Source organism: Festucalex cinctus, chromosome 2 (assembly GCF_051991245.1).
Source record: "Festucalex cinctus isolate MCC-2025b chromosome 2, RoL_Fcin_1.0, whole genome shotgun sequence".
Taxonomy (NCBI): Eukaryota; Metazoa; Chordata; class Actinopteri; order Syngnathiformes; family Syngnathidae; genus Festucalex; species Festucalex cinctus.
This window is the reverse complement of record NC_135412.1, coordinates 10,481,775-10,495,474: the sequence shown is the minus strand read 5'-3', so window position 1 is coordinate 10,495,474 and position 13,700 is coordinate 10,481,775. Positions and strand designations below refer to the sequence as shown.

Here is a 13,700-nt window from a genome sequence, read left to right as displayed (position 1 = left end):
TGGATGGATGGATGGATGGATGGATGGATAGATAGATAGATAGATAGATAGATAGATAGATAGATAGATAGATAGATAGATAGATAGATAGATAGATAGATAGATAGATAGATAGATAGATAGATAGATAGATAGATAGATAATATGGGCAGCAAACGGAACCATATATTTGAAATTTGCCACAATGATTGTCCGATGGGAAAAATTAACAAATAAAGACAAATAAGTATTTTTCACAATGGTTGAACAAGGCAGGAAACAGATACATACCCTAGTATCAATATGCTACTCTTGATTTCAATAAATCTCTGCAAGTGTTTACATTTCCAAATGATCACTTCTACAACTTTGATTCGTGGACATTTAATAACGTGGAAGGAAAAAGAAAACACACACAAGCACAGTGAGAACATGCAAACTCCACAAAAAAGGGCAGAGCCAAGAGTGAAACCCCTAAACTCAAATATACAGCACTTAACCACTGACCGTCCTGTCACGACTATAGTTTGTACATTTAGGATTACTGAAAAGTATTTTGTAAACTGAAAAACATCACTTTGTATTATTGCCCAACAACCCACCTATCTGACACCAATTGACAGCCTGTATTTTATTACATCACCTCTGGCTGCTGTAATAGATGTAACAAAGAAACCACAAAATGGAATTATTCTTTCGTAATTCAAACTAAAGATAAACAAGATTCAGAATAAGCCTGTTTGTGCTGAAATTATGCAAATACTGTCGAGCCCTTGTCTGTATCTTATTTGGTGTGCTGGCCCTTTAAGAGCGCCACGGAGCCTCTCAACTCGCGGCAGACATTTTCAATGCAAGATTTTTTTCTTGCATAAATTATGTTCATGACGTAGTGGCAAAAAGGGCACATTTCTGGCGATTCCCACCGACTTTGTGCCTCACATGGGAGCTTGTGAGGCGCCTGAATGCTGTTTTTGGAGGGTGGGGGGGATGAGCCGAAGTGTTGGCATCGCGGCGAGGCGAGACGAGAGGCCAGAACCCCCAAAACATTGCAGCCCTCCTTTTTATCAATGCAAATGGCTTTTGTGTGTGCAGCCACTGCGCCTGTCTGGGAGCTGAGATGCATTTTTAATTAGCTGCGACTGAACCAAACTGTGACAAGGAGTCTTTTACAACCGGTAAGTTGGCATTTAAAAAATTACAAAACAGAAAACCACTAATAAAAAGCACGATTCTTTTCGTCTCGTTCGCGCGCAGCAGTTAAACTGCGACAGGAAATGAGTTTGGGTTAATATGCAATGCTCGCAATTAGCATAATTTATATATTTATGATAAAGAGAAACCGATTCATAACGGCGAATATGGCAGTCGAGTGGTGATGTCCTAAAGTGACCGACGCGACTTTTATTGGTTCGCATGGGGGTGGTGCATGGCGGCGAGACCATTACACCAGCTAAACTTTTGGCACATCCGCGTTTCTTAACTGCACCTCAGTGGCGGGAAAGGCATCATCCTGGTTTTCTTTTTGGCTTTCAGTTTTTGCATTCGCCTCATGCCCGCCATCTGTGGAAGTCCTCCAGCCCCATCTCTTCTGCAGCCAAGTGCAACACAGTGGGGCCTGTTTATAGGCCCCTCTAAATAGTCTGCCCCATAAATAGCCAAGAATACTAAACGTTCCATGTGTTTCCATTAAAATGAGTATACTAAAATATTTCACTGTTTATTCGCAGCCCAGGAGGATAGAGGTGGTGCAACCAAGCCATGAAGTCCCAGGATCTTCCTGTTAGAGATGCCCCACATACTGTCAATGAGCAGGTAACTCACTTCGCAAAGAGTGCCTACACCCAGAAAACATACAGAACGAAAAACAATGTCCATTAAATGTCACAAGGGTAATTTCTGACATGTTCACTAGTTTTCAGTGGGCTGGACGCATACGGAACACCACATACTTTGTATAATGAGACAGTACACACATATTAACAATTGTACGTCTCCGCCCACCCCACAAACAAAATGTCTGTCAGTACCAACGCACACCGAGAGGCTGTGTGGTGCAACAGAGCATCCATATTTTCCAAAAATACAATCTTGAAGAAACAATAGTTATTATTACAAGTTATGTGAAAAGAAGAAACAAGATTTCAATAGTGTCTTGCCGAAACCTCCTACGTGTTGGTGTTAGTTGTACAATTTATTGACCAATCTTAAAGGGATACTTGACTCACTGAGCCATTTTCAGCAGTAAAAAGTTAATATTTTGTCCAGAATGAATAGGATAACTTCATTATTTTTCATGTACAATTAAAACCTTTAAAAACTATTTTTTTTTTACACTTGCTGTTGACTGAAAATGACATCACCTGAGCTGATAAAGTAGGTAGCGACCAATCATGGTACACCTGTTTTCTGGCTTTGGTCAGCAAACTGAGCCATGATTGGTCGTTACCTATTTTCGAGCACAGGTGATGCCATCTTCAGCCGACACTGCCCGACAGCAAGTAGAAAAAAAATAGTTTTTAAAGGTATTAATTGTGGGCGACACGGTGGACGAGTGGTTAGCACATCCGCCTCCCAGTTCTGAGTACTCCGGTTCGAGTCCAGGCTCCGGCCTTCCTGGGTGGAGTTTGCATGTTCTCCCCGTGCCCGCGTGGGTCTTCTCCGGGTACTCCGGTCTCCTCCCACATTCCAAAGACATGCATGGCAGGTTAATTGGGCGCTCCGAATTGTCCCTTGGTGTGCTTGTGTGTGTGGATGGTTGTTCGTCTCTGTGTGCTCTGCGATTGGCTGGCAACCAGTCCAGGGTGTCCCCCGCCTACTGCCCAGAGCCAGCTGAGATAGGCGCCAGCACCCCCGCGACCCTTGTGAGGAATAAGCGGTCAAGAAAATGTATGGATGGTATTAATTGTACATGAAAATGAAGAAGTTATCAAATTAATTTTGGACAATTATTATTTTTTTACTGCTGAAAACTGCTCAATGACTCAAATATCCCTTTAAGTGTTGAAAATGGTTTTCTCTCTTTGACATTACAATGTTGATGGTTCCACAAACATAACGTTTTTGGAGTCACCTGAAAAGGTATGATTTTGGTGGTACGAGGATATCGCCCGACGCTAATGATTTATAGTAAGCATGGAAAAAAACATAGCAAACGTCTATCCTTGTCATTTTTATTGTGGTCAATGATTTGTGAGACGCATTATGCAAACACTCAACATATCCAGTTGCTCCTTTATTTATGTCCAGCACAAGGTTAAGGTGGACATGCTCGGATTTCACACCGAGTTAGTCAGCTTGTGAGTAAATTGAGATGAGATCATTTTTATTTACGTATTTTTTGTTTGATGTGTTATGAGATTTTCTTTGGGTGCCTAGTTGGCATTTTGTTGGATGATACACGTATGCACATATTTGGTGTACTGTGCCCAGCTAAAAATGTGAAATTTTGCGGGGGAGGTAGTGGTATAGATGCCCGTGGTCGCTGCCCCCTCAGCAACCCCACCCCTTGGATGACTCTGATGTTCATCATAATCATATAAAATCGTAATTATATAAAATATTGCTTATATATGTTTTTTTGTATGCTATACACACACACACACACACACACTGTACATTACAAGACTTGATTTTTTTAATTTATTTATTTTTTTGAAGCGCATATTTGCCAATTAATGGTGAGGAGTGACTGTAATATTGAGGAGCAGTTTTTTATTGCAGGTTAATCCCGGTGACCTGAAACATGAGTTCAATTTAACAATACAAATGTGACAATATAACAGAGGAGTTGTTGAGATGCAGCTATTGAATATTTTAGTATTTGAGTGCCCTACCAAAAATGCTATCAAATAATTAAAATGAAATTATAAAAATATTTGGGTAAATGGACTAAGTTTAATTAATTTTACCTGATTAAAGAGCAATTATAAATATAAAAAGAAAAACATTTTATTGAATAATTAATGACCAATTAGTTCCCTTAAAAAATACAATCTATAGTTCTTATTTCTTCCTATTTCATTGTGCATATTAGCAAGCTATATACACATGCTTAACATATGTTTACCTATACTCTGATGGATTGGTTTTAGTGTAGTTAAATAAATTATAAGTTATTTGAAAATGGCCTTTGCACCTGGCAACCTTCTTTCCTTTTCTTGAAAGAAAAAGCTTGGACAGCCTTGCTTTGAAGCTGACATGGATGGCTCTTTTGCCAAAATGTGAACAAAACATAGCCTAGTCGTCAACTCTCTGTCCTACTTTGTATGCTTTATGTATGATAAATTCCGCCCTGCAGCACTTTGCTTTTTTCATGGTCTAAAAACGGCTGTTGTATATGGATGGGATGCATTGCTCTTGACTGGTGTGCCAAGAGATGTTTGAAAGAAAGCACCGCTTGAGCTGCTTGTTGGCTGACGCTTACCATTGTTTGTTTGTTTATGTTGCTGCTGTACTCATGCTCTCTTCATTTGTATTGTAACATGCTCGGCTTCTTTGTCCTCCTTTAGCTGTTCACTGTCTGAGCGCAGAAGTCTCTTTTTCAGCCATTTAAACCCCGCCATTTGAAATTCCCTGCCAAAGGCAATCAGGTAGGCATCCTCTTTTCTCTGTCTCTCTGTCTCTCAGTCTCTCTCTCTCTCTCTCTCTCTCTCTCTCTCTCTCTCATCACCTTGCTTCTCAACCTTTTATACTTTTCCAGATGCAAGAAAATGCAGTCCAAATTGTATCAAATCAAGTTTCACAAAATCAAACTGAATACTATTGTTATAAATTGAGTTAAGGCAACATGTAAACAAGAAAATCAAACAAATGCACCACAGTTCTTCACCTTGAGTTTTATGTATGCTTAAACCAGTGATGGGTATCATATTCAATTGAATGATTAATTAATTGATTGTTAAAGGGATAGTTCGGCTTTTTTGACATGAATCTCTATTTCAACCTCATCGCCAGTCTGTGCGATCAGCACTGACTTACCCCTGACAGCGTTCCGTGACACAAGTTCTGGTCTGGTTTTGGTCGAGAGCAAAGTTGTCCAGCAAGTTGGCTTGGGTTGTGGAAATAAAGTGTTTTTCTTCTAAAAACAATTTGTGTTCAAAAGAGTGATACATTTGCATCACAAAACTTCGCCCTAAAAAAAAAAAGTCAGACTCCATTAACGCCGTCTATCAGCTGAATGCAGGGTGCTGCGCAGTGATACGGATGAACAGAAAAATAGTGCCCGGCAGTAATGGAGTCTGACTTTTTTTTTTTTAGGGCGAAGTTTTGTGATGCAAATTTATCATTCTTTTGAACACAAATTGTTTTTAGAAGAAAAACGCTTTATTTCTGTGATCCAAGCCAACTTGCCGGACAACTTTCCTCTCGACCAAAACCAGACCAGAACTCGTGTCACGGAACGCTATCAGGGGTAAATCAGTGCTGATCGCACACTACTATAGGTGAAGGTGCAGTACAGACTCGTGTCCAAAAATCCGAACGATCCCTTTAAGAATGTTTATATAACTATGAATTCAAAAGTGTTGCGTTTCCAGTTCTACGGTCATCGTTATGTGTCCTCTGCCATTACTGGTACTAGGGGTGTGAATTGCCTAGTACCTGACGATTCGATTCGTATCACGATTCACAGGTCACGATTCGATTCGATACCGATTAATCCCGATACGAATTTATAAGTCGATTGTTGCGATTTTTTTTCATTCAAATTTAGAAAATACTAATCAGTAAGCTTGTAGAGTGTAAGATTTATATGAAAATGTATTATTTATTTATCTGAAATTTCAGTCTTATAGAGGTTGTAATCTGTTTCATGTTTGAACAGCATTAAAATAAAAATATTACATTCTTCCATGCTCAAGGTGTGAATCATAAAAAAAATCGATTCTGCCGATTATTGAATCGATTCGAGAATCGCGCGATGTAGTATCGCGATATATCGCCGAATCGATTCGAGAATCGCGCGATGTAGTATCGCGATATATCGCCGAATCGATTTTTTTTTTAACACCCCTAACTGGTACCCAGCATCCCAAAGAAAAAAGCTGAACACATCTTGAACGGTGTTTAGAACTTCAGACTTTGGTGAGATTTTGGAGGTGCATTTCCGCCCCAAAATTTCAACCCTGAGTTGTATTGCAGCTGAGACATTTGCTCTGAGCGTTCCACTGCTTGTCGCCTTGGTTGTAAGCTCTAAGTGTGATATTTCCTACTTTCCAGTTTCCCCTGAATGGAGCATAATGGCCTCACATGAGTACTGACTGTGATTGAGTTTAGTACGTTGTCTAGCACAGAATTACAAATGATCAATAGAATAGAATGAAATGTGGGTCAGTCCTCTATTTCATGCTTTACCGTCTTCAGGTCATCGTGATGTCGGGCCATGAGACGATACGTGTGCTAGAAGTCGAGGTTGATTCGTCTCTGTCCTCATCGGTACCTGAAGGGAAAAAGAGTCAGGGCAAAACAGAGGAGGGAGGAGCTCAACCTGAGGGTAACAACCCACGTGACGACCATGCTGGACCCCAGAACGCTGGGGGAGTTGGTAAACTGAAACCACACTTTTCATTTCTCAATTTGCATGTGAACAATATGTGCCAGTCCCGGTACATCACCCGCTGTGCTCCTGCAGTGGCTGGCAAGCAGCAAGTGGCATCAGGAGCGGCGCCACCCCCCGCCGTCCAAACCCTCAGTCCAACTGTGCCCGTCAGTGTCTCCTTGCAGCAGCCTCCCGCGGCCACTTTGCCCGTTACCGTGCAAGGTTGTCCGCAGGTATGCGTTCACAACGAAACATCCCCATTCTAAAAATCGACAGTTCCACTTGATTTTCCACGTCAAGATCATTTGATAGATAGATTAATAAAATTCCACATTGCTTGCACTTCTATCACATACATAGAACACAATTTTAACAAGTTCAACTAATTACGGTATTAGCGCTCAATGAATAAAAGCATTACGGGGCTGAATGAGTGTATGTGCTATTTTACCACACAGGTTCTGTCGCAAGAAAGTTTGGCCACTTTGATGACTGGCATGTTGGCCCAGACAGGCTCTCTGAGCCAGCCGCTGCTCATACCCATCAGTATGGCGGGCTCCATCGGTGGCCAGGGGGGTCTAGCTGTTCTCACCCTGCCTACTACTAATGTGGCCACACTGTCTGGACTTGCAGCCGCCGCCACACAGCCCACAAACCTCCTTAAGTTGCCCTTTGCTGGCCTTCAAGGTAATCATCATAATGACGGTTAACTGTTAACTGTGTTAACTGTAACTGTGATAATGTTGCCAGTTGAGTTTTGGTTAGTGCATACGGATCATAACTCAGTGGTTGTTTTATTATTCTTATATTAACCATTAAACTATGATGCTTTTGATAATGTCATGAGCTAAAAAGTGGAAACTGCAAAACATGCACATTATCCAATCCAAGGTTGTCAACAGTTTGATTAGGTTTTATGTTGACTGAGAGTTGTTGCTTTATCCCTTCTTTTGGTTTTGGTGCCATACAGTTTTCAGTAAAGCAAGTACATCAAATTATATGAGAGAGAGAGAGAGAGAGGGGGGGGCAATTGTAGGTCACAAATATGAAACATATAAATGAAAAATCGTGAGTACCACAGTAACTTAGGCCACATGACAATCTATGCGCTGTGAAAATTTGTTCCGAACCACACGTTAGACTGCCATAGAAGGACACCGGCTTATACAGTGATCTTATATTCAACTATTCAAATTCAGCTTCGTCCCACTGAATCATATCCAAACATGCTCTTGGTAGAGCTGCGCAATTAATCAAATTTTAATCCTGATCGCAATTTTGGCTGCCACAATTGCATTCATCTGATCGTGGGCCACGATTTAAATTTAAAATGTGTGCTCCGCTGCATATCTAATCGAGCACTTTCTCAACCAGGAGTCAGCCAAACATCAGGGGGTGAACGCATGGTTAAGGCTTCATTAAGCTGCCTTAATAATAAATGAGTGCACACTGGTGATGAGAGGAGAAAGTCCAGGAAAGATTGGAAATGAGAAGCATCATGGTGAGGAGCTAATGCCTTGAAAGGGACTGCTTATCTGGACTCGTTTTGTATTCCGGGCAAGTCATGTGAAGATAATGACATATTTATTTAGTTAGCCCTTGGTCGCCTACATTTTGAATTTTTGAGTAAATGATACAGTGCTGGGGAAAAAAGTTATTCTAAAATAATCCATTCATTTTGCCCTGAGAAGTCTTCACATTTGTTGAAACATACCGGTAATAATTGTGATGATCATTTTGGCTAAAATCATGCAGCCCTAGCTTTTGGTCATTTTCCCCTCAGCTGCGACGGTTCTAAATTCGGTTCAACCTCAGCTACAACCTCCAGCAAGTTCCATACAGCCGGTGCAGACAGCCTTGCAGCAACCTTGCAGCGGCTTGACGTCTCCGTCGACACCAGCCGCTATCATCTCTGCTGCTCAAGAGGCAGTCGCTCAAGCCACCCCAGCAGCAATCATGGCCGCCCAGTCCAACATATCGGTGGCTGCGTTGCAGACGGCAGGACTCTCCATCAATCCTGCGCTTGTAAGGAAGTCGAGACTGAGCTTTACATCCAAATTTTGTTCATTCCTTTCATTTAATTTTTTTTCCTACTCAGATCAATGCTGCATCGCTGGGAGCGCAGACCCAGTTTCTCAGTTCCCTCACCTCCAGTCCCATTATCACTAACGCCATGTCCAACATGGCAGGCATCACGAGTCAGATCCTGACAACCACACAGGGACAGGTTGGTCTGAACCAAAATATGAAGTAAATGCAGTTTATTTTTTTATTTTATTTTTTTAAAGGTTAAAAGGACCCAAACATACATGTTTTCACCATATTTTCACCCCAATGTTGAACAATTAGTGAAAAAGTACTATGCTTGTTCTCAGAAGCTAATTTTGCTAACACCGGTATCTGTGCTAAGAAGGCTGCTCTGCTAACCCTTTAGCTTAAAGTGGACTGATAAGCCGTTTCTCATTTCCTGTTCTCGTCCATTCTCGCGTCCTTGTGATCTCATGAAATGTCAACAGTCGTGGCCAAAGTCCTCTTCAAGCTGAAAGTATGCATTAATCAAGAACGCACAGAATACATGGATGTTGCTCTTGACTGCTAGCTTAAGCTAACTTGTGAAGACTTTGTTCGGAAAATATCCCAAGAAGCATTTAGTGCTGCTATCAAAATTGCTAATAGGACAGCAGAGGAAAGGAGTCAAGTTTTTGTTTCCCTTTTATCATCTTAGGGGAATATGTCACAGCCAGGGGAAAGGTTCAGAAATACACAGCCATTCCAATTACAAAGGTGACTAGCATTCTTGAGAAGCTCGTTTTCAAGTACGTACTCAGGATGGCCATGCTTGCCGAGTTCACAATGTACAATGTGTTCTTGATATTGAGAAACAGCTACACACAGTGTTTCCTTATACACTATGCAATATTTTACCATCCATTCTTAGGCTTGTGTGTCCTGTCATCAGTTTGGTACACAAACTTGAAAAATACTGACAGTTGTCTTGACCATGTGGCCTAATGAATACAGTGTCTGACTTCAGATCAAAAGATTGAGCGTTGTGTGTCATTAGTTCCCCTAAAATAATGACAAAGTTGATCAATCTATGTAATAGATATTATTTATTTATTTATCACTGATAACATAAATTTGTTATGTGAATATATTTGAGCAGTAGGATGTTGGTGCATGGACATTGCATACTCCGATGTATAACTGGAGATTTTGACCATTCTCCTGACACACTGTGGCAATTATGTGCAGCACTGTCTGCCGTAATTGATAAGGCGTCTGATTTTGTATAAGCAAATTGTGGGTTCAAGTCTCTTTGTGGTCATGTTGCTTTAATTAATTTTTCTAAAGTGAAGAGTCTTGGGTGGAAATTTCCCCTGTGGTCTGAATGAAGCTCCATTACATGATGTCCTTCTTAAAATAATTGCATTTTCTGTTTAAGGAAGGATGAAATAACTCAGTAAAGAAAATTTTGGTGGTATACATTGTGGTTATTATAGATATTTTAGTTTATGAAATGGATAACGTTATTTTAAGCTCTTTCAGCAGTTAGCTATAGGCATATAATGATTAAATCTTACTTTGGACACCATGGCGATGCAATTTTTTTTGTGTAATATTTGGTGTTTTGGTTAGCACGTCCGTCTCCCAGTACTGAGGACTCGGGTTCGAGTCCAGGCTCCGGCCTTCCTGGGTGGAGTTTGCATGTTCTCCCCGTGCCTGCGTGGGTCTTCTCCGGATACTCTGGTCTCCTCCCACATTCCAAAGACATTGTTCGCGGTCAATTGGACACTCCTGCGATTGCTGGCAACCAGTTCAGGGTGTACCCCGCTTACTGCCAATAGCCAACTGGGATAGGCTCCAGCACCCCCGCGACCATTGTGAGGAGTAAGCGGTTCAGAAAATGGATGGATGGATTAGGTGTTTTGCTGGTTATTTTTGTTCATGTGGAAGTATAACGCCCGGTTCAGTAAAACTCCGCCTCTCCCTGTATGATTGCCGCGCCCCCGAGCTGACTGCAGTCTGCTTGCTGTTGAAGCTCTGAGTTTGAGCGCTCCTCTGAATGCAAGCCATCAATTCTTCAATAAACATTTGAAACAAAATGGCTGCTTGCCAAAATAAATCGTGGAGGAGAGGAAAGAAGATAGAGGAAACAAACAAAACTGAGCTGGTCTCGAACCAGGTGCTTGCTGTTTACAGAGCAAGTGCACTAACCACTATACTAGATAATTGATTGCTTTGAATTCATTTCGACAGAATGTTTACTGATAAAGGCTACTTTTGTCACTATCCCATGGAGGTCTCAGAGAAAGTGGGCGTGCGTTTAGTATGCAGAGGCCGTGCGGGGGTGGGTCCACACCTCATGACATCATAAAGTGCCAGCAGCTCGTTTTCTCAGGTTGGGAGGGGCTGGTGCTTGGAGAGCAGAATTTCTCCATAGAGGGTAAAATCGAGGAAAACAGCACTTCCGTCATGTTGTTGGTGAGGAATTAGCATTTTAACACAGCTAAAAGCTCCAAAAAGTTGATTTTTCATGTTGCTGTCCCTTTTAAAAGTTATGACTTTTACATTTGTGCCCTTACATAAGTCTGTATAGTATAATCTCTGTGATTGGTAGAGCCCTAAAATGTACTAATTCAAATTTGGGCAATCATTTTAACACTTTTAATCAGAACTTTCTTATGTTATGCTTATTGGACATTTTTTTTTAACACTTTTCCCAGGTGATAGGAACCCTTCCTTTGTTGGTGAACCCAGCCTCCCTGGCTGCGGGGGCTGCCACTCCGACCCTCCCTCTCCAGGGTCTTCAGCTCCAGACGGTCACCCCGCAGTTGCTCCTGAACACGCAGGGCCAGATTTTCGCTGCGGTCGGGAATGGAGCCACCGCGGTCGCAGCCCCTGCTGCTGTTCTGCCCAAAGCTGCTGTCCCACCCACAACTTCCAAACCAACCTCTCAGGTACACATGATGAGGGTGGAGTACTTACTTTACATTTTTAGGTTGCAAAATGTTGCTGATTTGTTCTGTTTACATGATCCCTCGCAGGCGTCGGCAACAGCTGCCGCTCAGTTACCAGTGGTCATAGCCCCACAGCCGTCGGTACTCAAGAGCACCACCTCGCCATCGTCATCGCTCCCCATCACCTGCGGCGATATGGCAAAAGTGGGCCAGCTTGTCAGCAGTATGTACATCTACGCTTATGCAAACACGGATCAGTATTATGTATGTACCCTCCAGTTTTATGTACCATATGTTTCTCTCTAACCTCCCCACCCCTCGGCAGAGCCCCATCAGGCTGCCACCAGTGAGGAGGGCATCAATCTAGAAGAAATACGAGAGTTCGCCAAGAATTTCAAAATCCGTCGGCTTTCGTTGGGACTGACACAGACTCAAGTGGGACAGGCTCTGACAGCCACAGAGGGCCCAGCCTATAGCCAATCTGCCATTTGCAGGTGAATTAAACCTGTTCTTGTCATCTTTTTTTTTTAATAAACGGAGTTTCAAGTTTTTGTCGAAATAAATAAATAAATAAATTAATTAACCAATAATAATAATAATAATAATAATAATAATAATTACTACTACTACTACTACTATTATTATTATTATTATTATTATTATTATTATTTATTAATAAAAAATAATTATTAGTATTAATTAATTAATTATGTTTCCCAAAAGTAACTTCCATAATTATGGTGTTTTACTTTTTTTTTTTAAATTGGTCTAAACATTTTTTAAATGTGTAAACATTTTCTTGTTGTTTTTTATGTATTTTTTATTTATTTATTTATTTATTTATTTAAACCGAAAAACAAATGATCGTCCTTCAAGTTTTTGCCAAAAAATAAATAGTTTAGTCCAAAAGGAACTTGCATAATAGTCTTTCTATTTTTTTAATTGGTCTTAATATTTTTAAATGCTTAAACATTTTCTTGTTTTATACCAAAAAATAAATAGTGATTTGGATAATCGGGATTTCATTTATTGCCAAAACAATCGTGATTATTCTTTTTTTGTATAATCAAGCAGCCAGCACATTTAACAAAATTTACAATGACATTCTCCCAAGATGCAATATGAAACAATTTACATGATCCCATACTCAGAGGACCTAAAGAAGGTCTCTGTTGTTGTATTAAACGAAAAGTCTTTCTGCTGCAGGTTTGAAAAGCTGGACATCACCCCGAAGAGTGCCCAGAAGTTGAAGCCAGTGTTGGAGAAGTGGCTTGCCGAGGCCGAGCACTGGAACCAGAAGGGCCAGCAGAACCTGATGGAATTTGTGGGCGGCGAGCCGTCGAAGAAACGCAAGCGGCGCACCAGTTTCACGCCTCAAGCAATAGAAGTCCTCAACTCCTACTTTGAGAAGAACTCGCTCCCGACAGGCCAGGAGATCACGGAAATCGCAAAGGAGCTGAACTATGACCGAGAGGTGGTGCGGGTTTGGTTCTGCAACCGGCGACAGACGCTGAAAAACACGAGCAAGATTAACATTTTCCAGGTGCAGTAGAAAATGGGATCTTGCAGATTTTGCTGTAAATACAAGAACATGAAGTTACGCATAATCTAAGACTTGGTTCAAGTACAGTACTAAAGTGAGTCCTTGGGTTCTCATGCTGAGTGTATGTGTGCATGGTCCTAATATTAATGATAACATACACGCAGATAAGTCACATACATTTAAGCGGCATTATTGTTCATATTTGAGTACAGTGGAACCAATAACGTGGAATACACCAATGTTCTTTTCAGGAAAAAATGACTTGAGAAATGGCACAAAATGTCAGCGTTTGAATGGAAGATGACTTTTCACGACCTCTGTTCAGCGTGTATAAAAAGATGCGATAAGACTCCAATGGCACCATACCGTGCCATTGGAGTCTTATCGCATCAACACCAACACAATCCTGCAACAGGTCAGGGACAATCATTTGGTTGATAATCATAAAAGCTAACGTCAACTGTGTTGATTTTCTTTTTTTTTAAATACTTTCATACAAATTGTTGATATTGGAAGTTGGTATACGTCTTTGGTTTTATAAATTAATGTTATGCTATTACATATAAGGCCACAAACGTTTTTTTTGTTGTTTTTTTTAAAATACAGTTTGTCAAATTTGTCATTAACATATATGATTTGATCACAATGTGTTGCTGTTTTTGTGCCTTCTTTGAATTTGAGA

General features: G+C 40.9%; 1 protein-coding gene across 2 annotated transcripts; it reads left to right on the top strand.

Annotated features, from left to right (window-relative positions):
• The first annotated feature begins 802 nt into the window (after window positions 1–802).
• Window positions 803–13,339, top strand: LOC144013656 (POU domain, class 6, transcription factor 1-like). 2 transcript variants are annotated; one of them, XM_077512769.1, is made up of 12 exons: window positions 803–1,154; window positions 1,707–1,791; window positions 4,488–4,568; window positions 6,340–6,520; window positions 6,608–6,747; window positions 6,973–7,201; window positions 8,298–8,539; window positions 8,613–8,741; window positions 11,242–11,475; window positions 11,563–11,698; window positions 11,801–11,969; window positions 12,682–13,339. In XM_077512769.1, exons 4-12 carry the CDS (start codon window positions 6,349–6,351, stop codon window positions 13,025–13,027), a joined length of 1,797 nt encoding a protein of 598 aa, XP_077368895.1. In that variant the 5' UTR covers window positions 803–1,154; window positions 1,707–1,791; window positions 4,488–4,568; window positions 6,340–6,348; the 3' UTR covers window positions 13,028–13,339. The 2 variants fall into 2 exon arrangements, with proteins under 2 accessions (XP_077368895.1, XP_077368894.1); XM_077512768.1 differs by lacking the exon at window positions 4,488–4,568.
• The last annotated feature ends 361 nt before the right edge of the window (window positions 13,340–13,700 follow it).

Excerpts from the sequence above, each read along its gene's own strand:
- LOC144013656 (XM_077512768.1), top strand. The coding sequence starts at position 1,738 with ATGAAGTCCCAGGATCTTCCTGTTAGAGATGCCCCACATACTGTCAAT. Across the intron at positions 6,521-6,607 it reads CCAGAACGCTGGGGGAGTTG|TGGCTGGCAAGCAGCAAGTG; the intron begins GTAAACTGAAAC and ends GTGCTCCTGCAG. Across the intron at positions 11,970-12,681 it reads AGCCAATCTGCCATTTGCAG|GTTTGAAAAGCTGGACATCA; the intron begins GTGAATTAAACC and ends TTTCTGCTGCAG.